We start from the raw sequence: 21,421 nt of genomic DNA on the forward strand, positions 1-21,421 counted from the left end.
TCACGGAGCAATATAGCCATCCCCTCCGGGTAAGCGGGCTGCATGGGAAAGGCCCCTGCGCCAATCTGGAAGGAGAAGTCACGTTCCCCTTGGAGGGATTTTGCAAGTCTCCTTCCTAAATGCTCTGGGAAAAGTCCCCTTTGCGGGGACCGTCCTGCCCCACGCCAACCCACTGCAGAGCGCATGGGAACCTGCCTCGCTTTGCTCCTGCTGAAGACAAATCTCCTTGTCCGATCGATTTCTAGGCTCATTATAATAAGAGAGGAACGGAAACCTCTGCAACAATAAGCACTTTCCTGGTCAAAATGCCAAGTGCAGCGAGGTTCCCGTGAAGGCCCAGGAGGAGCCTGGTGAGCCAAGAGCTGAACTTCCCAGCGGTACCGGTGGCTTTGCTGCGTCAGCCGCAGCGGCTTCTCTTTGTCTGCTTTAATTCACGAACTCTTTTCTGAGATGAAGGGAAACGTCTCCCAGGGCCCTCTGCTCAGTGGCCTCCACTGAGGCCACCAGGGAGACCTTGCAGTGGTCAGGGTGGCAGCAGGAGCGCTGCCGTGGGCTGAGGCTCAGCCAACAACCAGCGTGGCCCAAACCACCCCCCAAAGCCCCTCTCTGCTGCAGTGAGGGGCCGGGGGAGCCCCAGCAGGACTGGGCAGCACCCACAGGAGTGGTCGATACTGGAGAGACCAATACTTGCATTAAACCATCCAAAAGAAAAACATCCCAGTCCTCTCACCTCCGAGCACAAGCAGCATCTGGGGTTCTTCACGTTTGTCAGCTAAAACCTCGCTCTACTTCCCCACCCAGTATAAAAATAAAAGTAGAAAATCAACCCCCAAACCCACCCAGCAAAGCTGGGACCTTCTAATAGGGAGAGAGTCCTTTAGACCCACTCTCATCGAATGTTTCAACCACTTCAATCTCTCTAATCTTATCACAGAAGACTCCATTCTCCGGGCAGCAGCCAACTCGCCGGCAGCGTCACCCTCACACCCGCGCCACGGGCCAGAGCCCAGGCATCCTGGTGAAAGCACCGCGCTGGATGGCATCCCGCGAGGAACCCAGGGGCAGCGAGGACCACGGAGAGGCCGCTGGGCTTTGTGCTCCTGGAACACATCGCTGCCAGGGATCAGGCACCTGCCACTGCTGGGAAACGGGCCCTTCTCCTCCAACACAAAGCGGTGCCCGTGTGGCTCTCTCCAAATAGCTGGGGGGATCGTCAGCCTCAGCTCCCGTTTGCTCTTTCCCCACCTTAGGAAACAACAAACACAAACCCACGGGCACGCGCACACACGACGCTCACACACCAGTGCCCAACAGATCGCCTTCTGCCCAGGAATAAGGATGAGGGATATTCAGCCAAGCTTCAGAAATGAAACGCCTTCAGCAACGGGGAGAAAAGGAAGCCTGGAGACTCAGGTCTTTCTCCTGGGAGAGCAAAAAGAGAGACAGGACGGACGGTACCCCACGCTGCTCCCGGGGGCTCTGCTCTGCCGCTGCTGCTGCTGCCACCTTTGTCTCACAAAAGGCCTCTGGTTTGGTACTGTAAAACTGGAAGCGCGGTTCAGACACACAGATGGCACAGAGGAGGGATGAGATGGACAAACACGGCAGGAATACAGAGAATCCGGCAAAGAAAAGAACAACAGGAACGAAACAGAACTGGAAAGGAAAGTGACAGAAGAGAAAAAATAATAATGGGGGGGAGCAAATGAAACCAACAGGAACAAAAACACACAGGAACTAACTTTCAAAGTCAAACTCAGGGTCACTGAGAGGGCTGCTCAGACCAGAATCTGCAGAAAACAGTAAAAAATAAATAAATAAAATATACACTTTTTTAAAAATTTCATGCTAATAAAAAAAAAACCAAAAAACCAACATAAATCTAAACAGGAAAAGAAAGTTATTTTTTTTTTTGCTGATTAGGCTAGGAGAGGATATCCAAGATGTGCTGCTCTGTCTTCCCCTCTCTGAGCTGCACAGATGCTCACACACTCTCCCATTCCCACATCCCACCCTGCTCTGCTGCTGGAGAGGCGATGGAGACCCTGCTCGCTGCCCCCGGGGCACCCGGCTGGAGAGGAGCCTGCAGGGCCCTCAGTTTAATTCAGATAGCATTAATTCAGGCTTCACCTATGGAGCCTTCTCCTGCAAACTGCACCACAACCTCTCCATCAACACACTCCCAGCTCTGATTTTCCACCCATTTCCATCTTCACCCAACTTGGTGCAACGTTCTGTGGGAGGCAGGTAACCAACTCGCCCGCAGAACCTTTTACTGCTTTACAAACACTAGAGCACAATAAACTAGCCGGATACGCTCCGTGGCTGGATAAACACGTAACGACAAGGTGGCAGCATCTTTCTAACGCTAGGCCAGATGAAGCCAGGCAGTCTTTTGAGATCTGCGGAGCCTTAATGGCAGGTCTGCATGCCTTGGCTACCCTTAAAAGCCTCTCAAACCAAGAATTCAGAGCTAGGGCATGACCGAAACAGCAGGGACAACGGAAGACAGACTCGCTCATTTACTGATCATGTTAACCGGAGCTTGGAAGTGCCCTCAGCTGACTCTGCTGTCCTGTGGGGAAAAGGAAACGCATGAAGCGGCACCATCAACTGCTTCTTGGGACTCTGGCTGGCTGGCCACAACCATTTATCTTTATCTCAGTATAGGTTTCACACGGGGGAGGGCAGTGCTCTCTCTTGGGTCTCACAACACCCCCCCAGAGCCCCCAGAAAGCAACCTGAATGCTCCCAAAGAGAGCTCCTGTTTGCACCTAGGATACAACATTGAGCCCACACAAATGCAAACTGCAGCTGGGGATGCACACAAGATCTCAAACACCTTCAGCCTATCCTGCAAGAGCCCCACTAAGTCAGAGCTGATTTAGGGACCCAACTGCTGCTGAACTGCCCTGCATCCAGTCCCCGCAGGCTGGGCTGAACCCGCTTCCGCCCCTCAGTTGAGGCTTCAGTCCTTGCTGGGCTTGGGCTGATACCACAACTGGTACCAGTTGTTCTTAACTCTTTTTGATACGAAACACTCAGCGCTGCCTTTGTGCTTCCCCAAAGATCCCTGCCCTCTGGGTACCTCCTGACTTGCCAACCTCCCCTTAAGAAAACTCAGACAACGCTAAGGACAGGACTGGGACGGGAAGGGGAAACAGGAGCTGCGGAAACATTACTTACAAGCACAAAACAGAAAAAAAATAAAAAAAAAATACAAACAAACTGAAAACAACAGTCAGCCCCCCAAAGCACAATAAATTCCCTTCCAAATCCTCAAGCACCAGGAGCTCAGAGGCAGAGGTGTGTACCGGTGCGCAGGCACTGCCCGGCATCGCCAAGTGTCCATCTGCATGAGGACGTGCCCGTGCCAGGCTGTGTTGGTGGTGGCTCGCAGAGGTGCCATGCAGGCAGCTGACATGCACGTACACGTGTACGGAATGGAGGGCACGTTGAGCATCTCTGCCCGGGAGGGAAGCACAGTTCCGCGCTAGCTCAGCAGCCGTTGGCAGCGATGGTGTCTGCGCTAAGCAAGGAGACGCTGCCTCGTCTGCACGAAGCAACCAGCTGCCCTCCTCCCTCCGCACAACCCTAGGGGCAGGCCTGGCTCCCGACAGGAGTGGTTTGGCCCATACGCAGAAAGCGCCAGTTACAGCTGGGGCTGGAACAGCACGTGCCGAGCAACCCGCCAGGCTTCATCTCCACCGCCCTCGGGGATCTCCCGGCACGAGGCACGGCAGCACTGGTGGTGTGGCAAAAGCTTGGCATGGCCCCGGCACTCGCGGCTGCGTATTTAGCCCAGAATGTACCAGTTTCATCCAGGAAAGCTTTTCTTCCCACCTTGCCAGTGCTGGGCAAAGCCTGTGAAAGGTCCTGGAGGTTCCCAGCAAAGGTTTCCTTCCGCAGCCTCGCTTAGCACAGACAAGGCTTTGGGGTTCCTTGGCTGCACCCCAGGGTAGCGCTAAGCGCCAAAGGCAGAGCTGCAGCAGCCTCCCCACAGGCAGGAAGGGCCAAGGAAAAGGCAATTGCTCCACTCCTGCCTTCCCAGGGAGAAAGGCTGGTCTGCAGCCGGTTACCTGGAGTTTGGAAGTTGATGCGCCTCATTTCCACAGGGTCCTTAGGGTGGTGAGGGGTGATTTCAGCGTTGTTCAGGAGGCATTTTGTCCGCGGCTCTGAATCCTTCCGTTTGCTTTAATAAAAAAATACAGAAACGAAAAAACAAAAAGACAAAGCACCTTAGCTCATGGCCTTTCAGCCTCTTCAGCTCCCCAGGCCGTGTTCACACCCGAGCACAGCTCCCAACAGAATCAGGGCCAGACACAGCCAAGGATGTAAGCTACACTAAACACATCAGAAAAGGGATGGGGTGTGGAGTGTTTGTCGGTGCTGCATTCCACGAGTTTGTAACGGCCCAGCAGCTTTCAGACAAGCTTGGAAGTTACCCCTTCTCACAGGAGAAGCACGGGCAGGCAGCAAGGAGCAGCCCAGGTGCTGTGAACTCACAGCTCAGACACCCTGCACAGAGCAGCCTGCACGGAACTCCACAGAGCTCTGCAAGCACAACCCTTCCAATTGTGGCCAAACCACTCCCAGCCTGAAAGAACACAATCATTTGGAAAAGTACAGAATCTCGTCACCGTGACCTTGGACATGAAGTACCGGTACTGCTCTGCTGGCTTATTTATCAGCTTCAGGTACCTTAATGCAGACAGAGATGTCGGAGCAGTGGTTTTCAACCTTTTTTTTTTTTTGATCTGCAGAACCCTAAAAACTATGTTCAAACCACACTGTAGACACATCCTCTCCCATCACAGCTGTGCCTGCTGAGATCTGTCTCACCTCTTTGCCAGAAACTGAAGCCTGCTCCAACCTGCCAGCTTAGCCGCACACCTAAACGCTTCCTAATATATTCCGCTCAGAATGGGTTTGGTTGGCTGAGGCAGATGAAAAGTCTTTGCTGACCTGGCTCATTCTCCTTGAGAAGAATTTGGAAGCCCAGTGCTGATCTAAAGATGCAATAACCTCCGGCAAGCAAACACTGACAAGCTGCTCAGAGCAGAACTTTTCCAGCAGGCAGAGAACATGTACCCACACTCTAAGGCTTCTAAACACCATCCCACCCTTCTAGCACAGGGCTGTAGAAGTCCTTGCCTCTCCTGCTTTGGTTGCACAGAAGCTTCCAATAATCTGCCTGCAGCAATAATGGCAATTACTTAGGCAGAGAGAAGGTTATTCAGTACATTTTCAGCTGTCTCTTAATGTCATTAATTGCTAGAAGAAGTGGCATGAGCCCTGCCAGCACAGCAAGGGGCAGCACTTTGGAATTAAACCACTTTGTGGTTTGGGAGTAGTTTGTTTTTGCCCATCAGTTACTTCTAGTGAAAGCTCTTTCAACCTTGGAAATGGTTTGAAATAAGTCTCATTTTTGGAGTCATAAACGAACTCCCTGGCTGATGGGGCAAGAACAGCTTTTGCAAGGGGGTGAGGACAGCTCAGCTGGTGAGATTCTGCTTTCAGCATGCCAGCGGCTCAGGGACAGCCTGTATGGAGCAGTCAGACATGGAGAAAACCCGCTTTCACCTCTGACTGCAACACAAATGGGTGTTTCTCTGCTCCATTAACCCAACAGTTTATGAGCCGCTTACTCTCGCTGCTGCGCAGCTTGAGAAAGGGCCGTTATATTTAGGAATGGACAAGTAGAAGAAAGCTGGGCTTTCTTTGCTTTTTCTGCCGATTCAAACACGGTCCCGTGCCAGTCTGACACGGGGTGTCTGTCAGAACAGATCTAATGGTAGGAACTGCACCAGCAAAGCCCCACCACCACAGACAGCAAATGCTGCCGAACACGCAGCCAGCCCAGCAATAAAAATCCTAAGTAAAAGGCAAATCCGGCGCTCTTACCTGTCTGGTTTGCTGTCCAGGAAAGCAGTAAGTGGAGAGAAGACAAGACAAACGCTCAGGTTAGAAAGGACTTGCAGAGGAAGGGGGAAACGTTTGCTCAGCTCTAACCCTGGTAACACTAGTGGAAGGTGGGACCAGCAGATTCCCCATTTGGGGCAGACTAATGAACACCAACAAGGACCACCTGAGACCCTGAGCCCAGAGCACTCCCTGTGCAGCAGCTGCGCCCATGCTGGGACAAACCACACCCCGCATGGATAAACAAGCGCACCTGTGCTGATGAATGATGGAGCAGGGTTAGGAGAGCTCCCTCCATCCGGGGTACAAGATGTCCCAGCTAAAGACACCCCTGTATCAGCTAGAACTGCTATCTTGCCCTTCTTCTTAATCTGTTTTGCTCCGTATTTGCTTCCTTTCCTGTTCTCTTTCATTGCACAGCGTGGCCTGCATGTGCTCAAGGGCCCCCATTCCCATCCGAGCACCATGAGCTGCTCTGGAAGTGAAGGCAAAGGGAAAATTTTCCAGGGGTTGTGCCCTCCTCTCTCCTGCTGACTCACTTTACACTCCTCCTGCTGCTGCTCTTGCCTTCGAGCTCCAGCTGAAATCAGTTTGGGAACAGAGGAGGTCTCTGATGACCCCCCCAGCACAAAGGTGCTTTCTCTGTATCGCCCCACCATACCCGCTGAGCAGCTGGAGGGGAGCCCAGGCCACGGCTGCAGGCCGATCCTCGACAGGCGACAGCCAAGAGCCCTGACAAACTCACCACACACCTCACAGAATCCCAGAATGGTGGTATGGAAGGGCCTTCTGGAGCTCATCCAGTCCAACTCCCTGCTGAAGCAGGGTCACCTCCAGCAGCTGCACAGGATCACATCCAGGAGGTTTCGGATCTCTCCGGAGGAGAAGACTCCACACCCTTCCTGGGCAGCCTGCTCCCCTGCTACGTCACCCGCACAAGAAAGCAGCTTTTCCTCACATTTGTATACCACAACCATGTCTACAGACAAATGCAGCTTTATGGAGTGCACGGGGTAGACTCTGAAGCAGCACAGCACTGCAGCCCACTGCAAACCTCTCTGGTGCTGCTCACACCCTTCCATTACAGCACTTGTGCCTCAGGGCTCCTCTCTTTGGTGCTGATGGAAGGATTTGCCCTCAGCTGACAACTTTAGGACCAAGGAGGAAATTCCCTCTGAGCTAGAGACATTCCGAAGGGTCACAGATCTGGACAAGTAGAATCTCTTACTTTTTGTAGAGTAGAATGGCAATGACAATGCAGATGATGAACACAACGGCCAGGACAGGCCCGATGACCCAGATCAGCCCTTCCTCTCCATCAATGATCGGCTGTGGATCGGGGTTGTCCAGCTGGATGGGGTCGGAAAACGGACTTGCAGCAAAAGTCTGGAAGACAGAAAAGATTGTGGAACCAAGTTCAAAGATGGAAAAGGGACAGAAAATGGGCAAGCATACAGTATTCCACAAGAGAAACCGGTAGACAGAGCGTGAGCTCTGCAGCACAAACCAAGTAACAACAGAGAAAACATCCTCTCTATCCTACAGAAAAAAACTCTTGTCCATGAGCATCCCAGTGATGGGAATCTTTGTCCTCACACGGTCCAGGCAAGACAGAGCTCTGGAAGATCGCACGCACGTGCAGTTGAAGACTTCCTTGTGCCTATGTCTCCCTGATCTTATAGCCAGGAAGGTGCTCTTAGGAACCAGTTGACTGTACCTCTGTTCCACCACATCCCTGAGCCCTCTCCGCAACCACAAACACACAGACACTTTTTTCTAGCTCTCATGTAACCATCTGGATTTTGACAGTCAGACAGGATTACAGAGAAAGAGGGAAGGGATTAAAACAAGAATTAATGGTTAGAAACAGTCTGGTCTGGTGACTGAAAAAACCCAACTCTTACAATTAAGTATAAATGAATAAACTGCACTATGTCTCCTCTGCTCCCTCTGCAGTGCACGGGGCTCTGGAGGAGAATCAGAGACACATTCCAGCCTATCGGAGTCCCAACTAATGGGCATTGCTTGTTCTGATGAGAACCACAACTTCCCCGGCCCAGGAAGGATGCACTCCCGTCTTACACAGAAACTAAACCACACAGAGGAGAACTGGCAGGGCTTGCTTTGAGCCAGGAGAAAAGGATCTGGGGTCTGGGCCCTTGAACTCTGTCAGCTCGCAGCAAGACTGAAATATTTGGGAGCTGCGGTGAATCCAGGCCATTGTGAGTGAGCGCACAGTACCTTGTTTTAGAGCAGAAATTACCAGAAGCTGCAGTAATCCGATTGAGAAACCCATTCAGAAGCGTGTCAGCCTAATCCTTTAATATCAAATACACAACTAAATGTTTATTTGGGGAAAAAAAAACCCCTCTGAAAACCCTTAATTTCAAATAGGTCCCTGCTACAACTCCACAGGGGGGATTTTAAAACAAAGTATTAGACTGTTTCCTATTGTGAAAGAGGGAGGAGGCAGGTAAACGTCGAACCAGTTGTTTTCATAAAGCCCAACAGAGCACCACAGAGATCGGCAGAGGAGCTACAGTGGCAGAGAGCACAGGTACCATAAAATAATGCTCCCCTTTCCACTTGGTGGAGAACAGCGATGCCCAGGGCCTGCGACGTGCTGCTCTCAGAGCAGGAGCTGTGGCGGTTGCTCTGAGGAACACAAGGACAGCCTGTATGAGAAATGACTCTGTAACGGGGTCTGCCCTAGGGACCTCTGGACTCGAGCACAGCCCTGCGGACAGTTCAGTGTTCCCCATTCCGGACTCAAATCCAGAGCCACACATGTGGCAAGTCCTGCCTGTGAACGTTGGCAAAACGCAGCAGTGGTGCATTGAGGTGCCTGTGTCCTTGGCTTGACTGCTTGGAATAACACGTCTGCTGCATGCAGACACCAGCCTCAAACAGCTCCAAGAGCCACAAGCAAAATCTTTCAGCTGGGCTGGAAGGTCTTTACAAGGGAAAAACCTCAAGCTCTGGCATCAGGAGCAAGAGTGTGCCGGAGAATGCCAGGAGGGCACCTGGGCTGCTGGCAGCTCAAGAAAGAGAGCTCCTGTCTCTGGTTTATAGTGGGGACATTGCAGCAGAAGCACCTGAAGAGGGCAAGAGAAAACAGGCAGCACTTACGGCCTCAGGTTCCTGGAGCACTGCCAGGACGAAGATGACGTATTTCTGCCCTGGCTCCAGGGCTCTGTTCTCAAAGTTGTCGTAGTGCTTCATATCCCCCAGGATGAAGTGGGAGGGGAGGGAGCGAAAACGGGCAGCAATGTAGGGCTTGGGGAAGTCCAGTTGTCGGGAGTGGCGCAGACTGCGGCGCCGGAGCCTGGCAATGTCCTGAACGAGCTGGAGGAAGCAAAGGAACATTCTGAGCCCCGATGCCTTCAAAACCATCAAAGGAGCAGGAAGGAGGGGAACCAAACCATCCTACTCAGATTGGTCTCACCTTAGGGCCACTCAGAACACAGATCACAGATACCACCAAACCACCATTCCCAGGTCATCATCCCATCCAGCGCAGCCATTTGCACTCTCCCTACAGCTGGCTTCAGCGTCACCCACACTCACCTCCTCCAGGTCCATCTCCTCAGGGCTGTTCAAGGGGTTGAAGAACTGCCCTCCCCGGGACTTCCTCAGAGGCACCACCACAATGTAGTAAGCCCTAAGAGTTGGGAATAACCAGAAGAAATAAAAGAACTTTATTTCCTTCTACGAGTTACAGAAGAGAGTGCACATTCTGATGTGGAAGGCGATGTTTGACCAAACAGCCCCAGTGGCCCAACCCTGCAAATCCCTTATATTTGCACAGTTGTTACTGCTGCTCCTGGAACGAGCCTGGATCAGTGGCAACCCTGTACAGCATGTCTCTTTATTTACTCCCTTTGCATTACTTTGGGAACCTCCGTTAGCTCTGGGAAGTGGCTCCAAAAGACAAGAGCCAGGCAAGGCTGAAAATGCAGGGAACGCTTTCCCTGCTGCCACCCTTGTGGGTTTGTGCTGCAGACTCCAGCCATCAAGGCTGATCCCCAAAACATAAACCGAGCACCTCACGTCTGCAGTTTAAGAGAAACCTACTGGACAGGCACGGGGCTCTTCACGTCTGGGAAGATCACCACCACGTTGCCATCAGCATCAGGCTTGTGGGTCACCTCTGGCTTCTTTGACAACATGTCGGCAGCGGTCCAGGCAGCGACGTTCTGCTGCAAGCCGCCCATGCTATTGCCCCAGTTCATGAGAGCAAAGTTATAGAACGTGCGGGGCTTCAGGTTGGTGATGAGTTTCTTGGTAGTGCGGCCGTCCACATCGACATTGAGCCCATTGTACTGGATCTGCGGGAGGCAAAGAGCAGCAAAGTTGTATCATGAGCAAAACTGACATTCCTCCAGCAACCAAACTCCTGCCTCCCTGCTGCTGCGGTTTGCAGAGAACGTGGGGCTCTCAGCTATGCTCTGCTCCACCCAGCGCTGCCAGAGCTACGGCAAACACAGGACAGGGCCACCTGAGCGGTGAGCTGTGTGTCGCCTGTGCCCACTGCGGAGTCCCTGCGCGTAAGGATGCAGGACAAAGCCTGAGACCTGGAAATAGGAAAATGGTGGTAACTTGCCCAGGGAGGCAACGCTTTGGTAACAGAGGAGGGACTGCAACCCAAGAGGTGACTTCCAGCCCACCTGCTTGATCTAGTGATTAACCATCATTTCCCCACATCTGCACCCTCTTATTCAAACCAACAGACAAAGCTCCCAGGAAACTGGGAGGAAACACAGTTCTGGTTCCTCTACTCCACTTGCCTTGTACGGGGTGGGAGAGTTGTAATTCTCAGGGAACTCCCAGCTCAAAAGGACAGAAGTCTTTGTCACCATCTTCACCTTGAAATTTTTGGGTAAAACTGCTGAGAGAAAAGCGAGGAGGAAGGGGAGAAAGGAGAAGAAAAGGCAGCAGAGGGAAGGAAGAGCAAGAAAGAGAAGGAAGAGAATAATGTCAGGCACTGGCAAAAGGCCCTGCCAGTCTGGGTCTGGCTGCTGCTGCAGGAACAGAAGGGCTTGCTCCCTCCTCCACACTTTGCTTGCGTTCTGCCAAGGTTCATCTCCCAGAGCTCCCTGTCCCCGTGCCTAACCCCAGGGAGGGGTGAGGGAGGGTGCGTGGCTTTGCCCACACACCCAGGGGCGTGGGTGGCTGCTGCAGGAACGAGGTGCTGGCTTTCTGAGCATGCTCAGGTGAGGAAACCCATCCCAGCTCACATCTGAGGTTGGTTTTTTTTTTTTTGTTCTCTTTTGGCTGTTTGCAAAAGCTGAAGAAAATGCTCTTCCCACCTGTACAGCGACTGGCTCCCCTCTTCAGGTGCCAGTGAAAGAAGGGTGTCCGGACTTAACATAGAAGAAAGCGGTAAAAGGGACTTACCTGGCACAAGGCAGAGAGGAGCTGAGGGACTGAGCGTGAAACCAGAGTGCTCTGCATTTACTCACGAGCCTGGCTGAGCCTGGCTTGACCTCTCCAGCTCTCTGCCTCCCGGCACCATCCCCGGTTACAAGGAGAGAGAGCGAGGAGAAACCGGTAAGTCCTACCTTGATCCAGCTGGAACGTCCGATACTGGACGGTCGGGCTGTACGGCCCGGGGCCTTTACTGGTGTGAGCACGGATTTTAACATCATAGGCGGTGTTGGGTTTGAGGCCGTTGAGGGTGTACGAGTTCTCTGGGGAGGGGGGCAGGTCTTTTTCCAGCGGGTTGCCAGGAGAACCGGCTTCCCGGTAGGCCACGGTGTATTTGACGATGGCTCCATTCCTCTCGGCCAGCACGGGGGGGAGCCAGCCAAACTGGACCGACATGGAAGTGATGTTGCTCGCCTCGAGGATTTGGGGGTAACCCTTGGGGATGTCTTCAGGGGTGGTGAGTTCCTGCACAGCTTCCTCCCCAAAGCCAGCCCGGCTTTTCACGGCCAGCTTGAAAACATACGTGGCGCCCTTGTGGATGCTGGGAGCGGTGTACTTATCCTCCAGGGCTGTGAACTCCAAGGTAGCCAGGGGATCGACATCCTTGCGGCCAAACTGGAGCCGGTAGCCCAACACTTGGCCTTCTGCATCCAGTGGAGGCTCCCATTTCACCAGCAGAGTGTTCTCCTCCGTCTGGTGCACAGACAGGATGGGCTTCCCTGGGACTGGGGAAGGAGAGAGACACCTTTGGTCAAACATGGGACAGGTTGGCTGGTGAGGAGAGACTCTCAAGCTGCAGCAACAGGTTCCTCATGTCAGCAGCAAGGTTTCAGCTCGACTCTGTGTACTTTCGTGTGTCCCCTTGTACACCAACTTGCTGCCACTCACCTGTGGCACATGGGATGGGCTCTATCTAAAGTTTAGGAATGAGGCGCTATGTGAAGTACTGACACATCTCTGGATTTATTTTCTTCCCTTTCCTCAGGCTGGAAAGGTGTGCACAGCTCCTCCCTTACCACCGCACCATATATCCTCCCACAGCCGGGAAGAATCAACTCAGGAGTCTGGAATTTCAGCTTCTTGTCCTCATCACCCGAGCTGATTGCTTCCCAGGGCAGGGAAGAGTAAACGCTGGAACCCCCAAACTCCCATCCTCTTTCTCTCTCCCATTACAGAGCACAACTCGCGCAGAAAGAGACTGAACAGATTGGCCCAGGCTGGGAAGTCCAAAGCAGCTGAGGGTGAAGTAATGAAGGATGGGAAGGGAAGTCTGGGCAGCCCCAGGTCCTGAGCAGCGGGCGGGAGGCCAGCGAAGTGAGCCTGGCAGGCATCTGATCACCCAGTTGGGCACAGAATGGAGGAAGCACGCAGAGAGTGGAAAGAGACCCTAAAATCTGTATGAGGCAGAGCGCAGGGAGAGTTGCTGCTTACTCCCGCAGCTTCTCTCCTCTGGAGGAGGGAAAAGGACAGCTGAGTGTTGGTGCTTTCGGTGAGCTCCCTCTTAACCTGCTTGCTTGTTCCTCCACATCTGGGGGCTCTGCAGGAGCTCAGCAGCGCGGGGCCTCTGTCTAATGAGCCCTGAGGCTGCCCGACTGCTGAGCGAGCCCACAGCCACAGCTAAATGACATGTGTAGGCCCAGAGGTTCCTGGAGCTGGAGAAACCGGAGCATTAATTCCAGCAGCTCACGCACCATTTACACTCAACTCCACTACTAGAGATTTAATTTCTTTCTCTCTGCCTTGGTATTTTTCCTGGTTGAACAGGAGGAGGAGGGAGAATGGAGTTAGGAGAGATCCTGGCCCACTCTGGCAGCATGAGCCTGGCGGGCTGGGGAGCCGTACCGCGGCTAACGAAGCGAGCGGGAGGGAGCCAGCAGGGAAGGAAGCTGCCTGTGTCAGGGATGCTGGCAGAGCCAAACTGGGGAAAACCATGCTGCCTGCTGCATCGACCGACTTCTGAATGTGGGGATAAGAGGCTGTCTCTGAAACAAATGCTTTATGCATTTCAAACTGGCAGGGAATGGCGAGGGAGCAGTGCTGGGAGAGCCTCCCTTGGAAGTGCCTAAGAAACACATTAAAGAGAAAAACAATGCCATTACCTTTATGTTTGGGTTTTTATCACAAACGTTACTATAATCAGCTGAGCTTGAAAATACTACATTTGCACAACAAATATTGTTTGGAAGAAAGGTGAGAAGAAAGCGTGGAGGGGGGGGAATTGTTTTATTTCGCAATTGGTTTGGACAGTAAAGGAGAAAATTGGATGTATTGCTGTATTTAAATTCAGCCCCTAGCCCTGAATGATAAAGAAAGAAATCTCTCCTCTCAGAAGGGATATTGACTCCACGCTGCAAAGAAGATAAGAATGTTACAGAGCCATTTGAAAGATTTTTTTTAAAATAGCTATTTCAAGTTGGGCGAAATTGAGTTTTGGGTAATAGCTGCTGTGCTGGAGAAAACATCCCACTGTGGCTGATCACCTGCACTGCCAATCCTAACGGGGAGAGATGAGGGACGGTGACAAGAGAGAGTGACGAGGGAGGGAAGCAGAGAGAAAGGCTCCAGGAGACAAAAAGGAAAAGAGCAGAGAGCCCTCGGGAGATGGAAAAGAGAAAAGTAGGGAGCCAGGGAGAAGAAACATGGGCAAAGCTGGAGGGGAAAGGAGAAGAGGGCGATGAAGACAAAGGCTGACAGTGCACTGACACTACAAGGCGTGAGGACAGCAGCCTGGATGTAACATCTGCAAGAGCTGGTGTCCGGGAAAGCAACCCTGTTCTCTGTGTACCGTTCTCTGAACTAGGCAGGAGAGGCGAGAGGGAAGAGAAGGGCTGAAATCCCATTCACTTGTCTGAAACAGGAACGTAAAATGAGATGAAGACGTGAGTTAGGGTAGGGAAAAGACAAGGGCATGGAGGGCAGCCGTGGCTCCAGCCCGGCGTGTTCTAGGCCAGGGCTCCCGAGCCCTCTGTGTCCCGTGCGCTCGGCTGAGTGCCTGCGCTGCCTCCAGAGCCCAAGCAAAGGTTTCCAGGTTAATTACGCTGCACTGACCAAAGGCCTTTGGTCCCTGCAGAGGCAGAGCGCGATGTTCTTCCAGAAACAAGGGATGATGTCAGCTCATTCAGCTGCCACAAGCAGGGTGAAGATGCCTGCCCCAAAACTAAGAAGAAAATGAACAGGTAACCAGGGTTGGGAAGTTAGGTGACAAATAAAGAAATGAAAAGGGGAGAAAGCTATCATCTGAGAGCAGGAACAGAAGAAAGAGCACAAACAAAATGGGGTGAGAGAAGGCAACCACAGCCCAACAAAAATGAGCTGGACAAGGGACAACTCCAGCTCTAGGCACCACAGTCTCTCCCCACTGCACAAAACCCTTCCCACACTGCAGCCTTGAGAGCAGAAACCACAAGAACGCAGATGCTGAGAGGACCGGAGTCTGCACCTCTCCTTTCTGCCTGCAGCACAGTCCTTTGGAGGAGCAAGGGATACCCTGTTGCCCTTTGTCATTCCTCTGTTTAGGCCCTGCCATCCCAGCTGGGCACTGCGCCCTCTGTCCTGATGCTGACAGACCCTTTGCTGTGAAGAATAGGTCAAAGGGAGGATGAACCGGGGTGGTACGTGCCAACAGAGCTCAGGTCTCAGAGATGCTTGCAAGGAAAGGTCAATACTGTCAGTACTTTTGTCTCTGCTGGTCCTGAGCAAAGAGGGGACCTATATTCAGAAGAAGAGAAGAGTGGGCAGTATAAGCCACCATTCCCCTCCCGCTGCTTTTCACGTCTTTGCAAGTCAAGCCCATGACAGCAGACCTCTGGCTCTCCTGTTCCCAGGGAATCTGTGTGCGCCAACCATCAAAGCCACACGGTCTCAGGCCAGGCAGAGGTTCTCCTTCCTGCTGGTGCCCTGGAATTTATAACACAAGAGGAATTCATCCTCTGTCGTGTTTCTAGGTGTGCCAGGGCTTTCCGCAGCACAGAACAGAAAATGATGTCATTTAGTGAGCACTATCTATGGGGAATAAAGGGGTTTCTGCCTCACAAGAAGTCATTTTGTCTTCAGGGTAGCATGGCATTTGCTGCAAGTCTGTCCTTCGTGAAGGGAGTGGGATGAAGGAGCTGAATCTGGAGGAAGAGCTTCACAGCTTTAGGAAACTGGTGAATCCCAATCCCAATGTTTCAGGGAAAGACTCTTACCTGCACCCTTCGTGGTGACCACTTTCGGTTTGCTGCGAGCACCGTCTCCCTTCATGGTGTAGGCGGCTACGGTAATGGAATACGCAGTCTCAGGCTGAAGCCCAGCAATGACCATTTCCTGTTTGCAAGATTCCAAAGGAAAATCATGTCAATATTCAGGTACATACGTGTGGGCAGATCTCTCCTCCTCGCAGGAGTCCCAGCCCTTTTCTAGCATGCAGGAACATTCACTGAATCTGAAACCATGGGGCAAGCAGGTAGATGAGGCAACTGGCAGGAGCACGAGGGTCACGTTCCCTCGGCGAGAGGCACGCGCACCCCGGCTGCACACAGCCCCTCTGTAAACACCGCGTGTCTCCGCAGGGCCCTGTCTCAACGCCTCCTCTTCCAGATCCACCCCTCAAACGTTTCCTATCTCCACACAAACTGCTTCAGCCATCAAAATGCTGCTGCGCTCTTCAAAGCGTTCCTCTTCACAAGGCTGTCTCAGAGGAGGTCTCAGCGCTTTCAAGATTACATTTTTTTTTCTCCATTACCCCCTCCCTTCTCTCCGCAGAGATATTTTTTAATGCCTACATAATATTAAAGTTGCTTTAACGCAAAGTGCAAGACGACATTTTCTGCTTGCACGCTAAAGCTCTCCGCTAAATCCCCGGTCCCTCTGTCCCTCATCCCTATCAGCCTCACCACACCTGGCTCCCAAGAGCTGTGCTGGAAGACTGCCCTCAAGAACAGCCCCTTCCCAGGAAGCATTCAGCCCCTCAGAGGGCTGCGTTGTACAAAGAATACCCGTGCTAAATCGAACAGGAGGGGAGTGTATGCAGCAGAGTTTTCTCCAAGGCCCTGGAAAGGAGGGAGACGTGAACGTTGTGCTTGTTTTACAGCCATTCTCTCCCCTCACTCTCATCACCCCTTGGTGCTTTCAATATTAAATCTCAGGGCACCACTTGGGAAGAATTTGCTGATCCTGAAAGCATCTGTATTGCCCCCAACACTGAGCAGGGAGCGGAACAGAACTTCAAACCAGCAGGATTTTAATCAACACATTTGGAAGGCAATAGCTCAGAGACAGGTCTGGCTTCTAGAAATCAAGAACCTGTTCTGCTTTCACACTTGCCACTGAGTTTTGCTGAGATTTTAGGAAAGAGATTTTGCTTTTACGTGACTCAGTTTCTCCATCTGTAACAGAGGGGACTCCACGTATGCAGAGCGTCTGGCAATCTCTAGGAGACACAAATCCACTCAACTCAGCGGTGCATTATTTTGAGACCCAACCATTCCATGAAGGAAATGCTTTCTCCTATTTCTTTGTAGCTGTGAGATCACAGAAAGCATTTAGCGTTTTAGCAGAAGCAGCAAAAGCCAAAGAGCCAAGATGGCTTTAAGGTTTGCTTAAAAGGCAAAAGTGCCAATAGTGATTCAGTGCTTTGTATCAATGCGTTATCTAAGAACCTTGGCCCTTTAGGGGCACTAAGTGTTTGCTCATGCCCTGAGAGCTTAGGACTCAGCAGGCTTTGATACCCAATGCTTTTCACCCTAACTACGTTTTACAGACACCACCAGAGGTGCTTGCAGATCAGCCCACTCCTAACCATACGCGCAAGGGCCTCTCGAATTCACCGTCCCGTCTGCTTCCCCAGGGAGGAGCAGCAGACTCGTCTTTCCTTCGAGCCGAGGGGAAAACCCTGCAGTATCGTTGCGTACTGACAAACTACACAATCACACAGGAGTGCAGAGCAAAGTGACCAGGGCAGGGAAAATGCATGGGAATACCAACAACAGGCTCTAAACCAGGTACACTGGCACCACAAAAAAAAAATAAAGGAAAAGGAAAATAGCACACCACAAAAGGAAATGGGAGAAGGGAAGGGATAGCACCAGGATGGGAGGGATTTTACTTTTTTACTTACATATTCAGCAGTGTCATCTGTTTCCCACTGGGCAGAGAACAAGAGAGGTTTTGCACATGAGAATACAAGAGGGAAAAGAAGGGAAAGACAGACAGAGCATGAGGAAGGAGTCCCTGAGCAAGCAGCCACACAAGGTCAGGAGTTACCAGGCCAGCATGAAGGAAGAAGTAGAGTGGGAGAAATTAGTAGATTCCACTGTGGCCTTTGCCTGTATTAAAAGCCTTCCCAGACATAGTGGAGGGGTGAACAGTATTTAGTTCAGTGCTGGGACACAGCAGTTCACACTCTTCCACAACAGCTACTGCCTGGGAGTGCAAATGAACTGCAGAAAGATAACGTATCCCTTGTCACAAAGACACTCATCCATTTTCTCCAGCGTTACGGTGCCTGGGATGAGACCAGGGGCTGGAGCACCCACCCCCTTGAGCCTCCCAGGTGAGGAGACTGGAGTAGGAGGAGAGTCCTTACCTGGGCATCAGCCAGCATGATATCCTTGATCTGGGGCAGCCCCCGCGCCTCTCCGTTCTCCATGCGCACATAGTGGACCTGGTAGCCGCGGATCTGGCCGTGCTGGCGGTTCTGGACTGGCGAGCGCCAGAACACTTGGATTGCAGTCGAATTCAGGACCTCCACCTCCACTTTGCGAGGTGGCGCACTGGGCACTGCGAGGAAGGAAAGAAAGGGGTAGGAGTCACCTGGGGATTCCTATGCGGAGCATGTCACTTCAGTTTGGGGACACTGAATCTACGGCCCTGAAAGGAGAGGGAGATAAACTACTGGGGAATCTAATCTGCATAGATTGGAAACATGCACGGAAACAGGTCCATCTCATAGTCCATCTGTGCCTCCACAGGCTCCTCCATCCCAGTTTGCTCCGATGGAAGAAACTATACGCTTCCAGATCACATTCTGAGGACAAAGGTGATTTTTAATGAACCAGAAAAGCTCTGGTCCTGCCTGTGGGACATTAGGGTGGAGAGGATGCGAAGGGAGACTTGCCCTTGGAGGTCCCCTGTCTCTCAGGGAGCGCAGGATAGTTGGTGCTTACAGCTGCTGCGTAATCTCAGGGCAGGAAACAAGAGGGGTCTTGGATGAAATTTGGGCTGAATTTTTGGAATAAGTGCTAATAATACAGTGCATGACAACCTCACGTGCAAGAAAGCCACGCTTTCCCTGAGCAAGGTATTCTATCCACCTGGAAGCGAGCCGATGCTCAGGCAACAGGTCCCACACAAGGGACAAACCTGCCGCTCGTCTAAAAAGCTCTTCTTCTTTGGAATGGAGGAAGAAAGCCTCGGCAATTTGGTATTGACTTGTGTCATTGACTTGGCCTGCAGAACTGGGGGTGCCACCTGACCCTCACAAACCAGGCTGCTCTCCTTCCATGCACACATTCCCATTTTCCCCTGGGTTTTTTTTTTACTGTAAAAGTACCGGGGCAATTCAAGCTTCATCATTCCTGTTTGCATCTGAGCTGGGGGTTTCTGAACCAGAGGCTCTGGCCTCCTACCACTGCCCAAAGCTCTGCCTTGCAGAGGATTCAGTAAAAAAGAATGCGTGGCAAGAACTCTTAATATTTAAACCAGTTTCTGGCAGCAATTTTCGCCTCTCCTCTGACTATTCTCCTCACTGCCTCAGCTGCCGCCTTGCTCAGTAAGAGCAGCTTTTCAGGAAAAGCCAAGGCTCAAGGGCTTGACATTAAAAAAAAACCCCAAAAATCCAAAATTCACACCCCTAAAGCAGGAAGGAGAGCCCCGAGGTATCAGAGGAGCGTGGGGAGGCGGCGGCAGAGGATGCTGCACGTCTGGGATGGGAGATTCTGGTCATACACCACACGAGCCACCAGAAGGGACTCGCTGTGTCCTCCCCAGCGGGGAAAGAGCCCTCTCCAGGGACACGTTTTCACCGGGGGACTCGGAAGAAAACCAGAAAAAACTCAATTACCATCCTCGTCTGTCCGGACGATAACCGGCGAGCTCTCCGGGCCCGGCCCCACCTCCGTGTGAGCCACGACAGTGATGCGATACTCTGTCCACTTCTCCAGGGACTCCAGTAGGATCTGACTGGTGGTTGGGGGGATATCATTCACCTCCTTAAGCTCCGAGTCCTCCGAGTCCAGCGCTCGATAGTAGACGCTGTATCCAGCCAGGATGCCGTTTTGGCTTTCGGCCGGCGGCGGCCGCCAACTTACCAGAATGGCGGTGGATCTGGTGCTGACGCATTTTACGTCTTGAGGGGGGGCAGACGGTTCTACGAGGGGGGAAAATTCAGGAGGGAAAGGGAAGAAGGGGGAAAAAACAAAAGATGGGAAAGATAAAAAGAAAAAAAAAAAGGAAAATGATAACAAAAAAATCTAAAATAAAACGTACAAAAATTTGGTTTAGGAAGATAAAATTAAAAGAGAAGAGAACTTTTTTGTTGTTGTCTTTTTTTTTTTTTTTTTTAAATGAAAAGAAAAAAAAAAAGCCAACGGAAATGAAATGGGGCATCAAAACTGAAATGTGCTAAAGCAAAGGAGTAAAACAGCGAGCGGGCTAGCCAAGAGGGGTCCTGCTGCTCCTGCTGAGGGTGGCTGGCACGCAACCCAGCACCCGGCTTTGCCCTTTCCTTCAGCTCCCCATTCCACTGCAGGTTGGCACATCCTGCCTGCCTGGTAAAGCACTCGCTCCCACCCTGCAGTCCGTGGGATCTTGAATTTCTTTGAGGGGATCTGTGAAAAGTAAGTAAGGAAAGCATTTCGTTTGCCAGGAGGCTTAACTTTAAGAGTCTGCGCCTCCAGATGGAAATGATTAGCTGTGCATGGACCGAAGGAGGCGAAACTCCACCGTGGTAACACTCACGACATGAACAAGCAATGTGCCCGTGGCGCGGCTGCCAGGACGGGGTCAGAGAGGAGCCTTGCTGAGGAGCGAGGCAGCGGCATTCAGGTATCAGTGGGATTTTCAGAGGCAGCACAAGCGCTGTGTACACCCCAGGGTGTTTCTGGAGGCCCCAGGACAGGTCTGGAGACGCTGCCCTGCGCCTGCTCTCATGGTGGCAGCACACAGCTGCCTAAGGGCTGGTTTCCAGGACATGGAGAAGGTGTAAACCACAGCGTTCTAGCGCAGGGCTGCTCACTTCAGTGTTTACGGAGCTGCGGGAGGTAATTTTAGCACGATCTGCTCAGCGGGAAGAGGACGCTGACACCAGCCCCGTCAGACACTACGTGCCGGGACACACGCGGCCACGTCGTGGCTGTGCCTCGAGACGGGGAGAACTGCAGCAACCAGAGGCTGCTGGAGGTGCCACAGGTCTGAGACCCTGCAGAGGTCTGGGCAGAGTCTGCCACTTCTGTACGCCGACTGCAAACCTGCTTGCAATCACTAATTACGAGCAATCAGCCCAGGTAAGCAGAGTGACACCTTTTCAAGGTAACTGCAAGTTCAACCTCACTCAACGCAGTCAAACTGCAAGAACGGCTCTTAACTCTCTGCAGACACTGCCAGAAACTGGGGTGTCCTTATAAGCCCCCAAAGCATCACCTGCAAGAAGCGCAGGACCAGATAAATGCTGGTCACAATTTCTCATTTCTCGGTTGCTTTTTAATCAACAAGAAGCTCTTTTACTGAGAAATCGGGTTTTTTTTTCAAACCTCCTGCTCCCATTCCTGAGTCACAAACAGCTGTTCAGGCTCGACTCGCCTTGAGGACGCTGCTAAATCCAGTCACGCCTCTCCAGTTCACGCTGGAGTGAAAACTGTGTGCTTTGTGTTTGCCTCCATCAAACAGAGATTGAAGGTTTGCAGGAAGGGTGAAGATGGTCCTCACCCCAGTGCCGAGCACTCTGTCCAGTAGGACACTCTGGGTGTTGTCCTCCTGCTTTCCTGCTACACTTTGGCTGTATTTAAACGGGCAGAATGAAGCCCTTCCCCTCAGAGCCCCCCTTTGGAGGCGATGATCCCTGGCCATGGCTAGCCACGCAAAGCAATACAAAGTA

At 52.2% G+C, this 21,421-nt stretch overlaps 1 protein-coding gene across 14 annotated transcripts in view; it reads right to left on the bottom strand.

Annotated features, from left to right (window-relative positions):
• PTPRS (protein tyrosine phosphatase receptor type S) overlaps positions 1–21,421 on the bottom strand; it is a 158,717-nt gene that overhangs the window by 16,739 nt on the left and 120,557 nt on the right. For 5 of the 14 annotated variants that reach the window (XM_054050060.1, XM_054050062.1, XM_054050058.1 and 2 more), the window contains 13 exons: positions 19,391–19,696; positions 17,915–18,108; positions 17,447–17,473; positions 15,537–15,654; positions 11,484–12,074; positions 10,710–10,807; positions 9,997–10,250; positions 9,490–9,583; positions 9,052–9,267; positions 7,151–7,308; positions 5,905–5,916; positions 4,080–4,192; positions 1,743–1,790 (listed from right to left, as the gene is read on the bottom strand). In XM_054050060.1, the coding sequence (XP_053906035.1) occupies positions 1,743–1,790; positions 4,080–4,192; positions 5,905–5,916; positions 7,151–7,308; positions 9,052–9,267; positions 9,490–9,583; positions 9,997–10,250; positions 10,710–10,807; positions 11,484–12,074; positions 15,537–15,654; positions 17,447–17,473; positions 17,915–18,108; positions 19,391–19,696 (2,229 nt within the window). The remainder of the gene's footprint in view (positions 1–1,742; positions 1,791–4,079; positions 4,193–5,904; positions 5,917–7,150; positions 7,309–9,051; positions 9,268–9,489; positions 9,584–9,996; positions 10,251–10,709; positions 10,808–11,483; positions 12,075–15,536; positions 15,655–17,446; positions 17,474–17,914; positions 18,109–19,390; positions 19,697–21,421) is intronic. The other 9 variants (XM_054050064.1, XM_054050063.1, XM_054050065.1 and 6 more) reach the window with 9 other exon arrangements.

Source organism: Cuculus canorus, chromosome 27, assembly GCF_017976375.1.
Source record: "Cuculus canorus isolate bCucCan1 chromosome 27, bCucCan1.pri, whole genome shotgun sequence".
Lineage (NCBI taxonomy): Eukaryota > Metazoa > Chordata > Aves > Cuculiformes > Cuculidae > Cuculus > Cuculus canorus.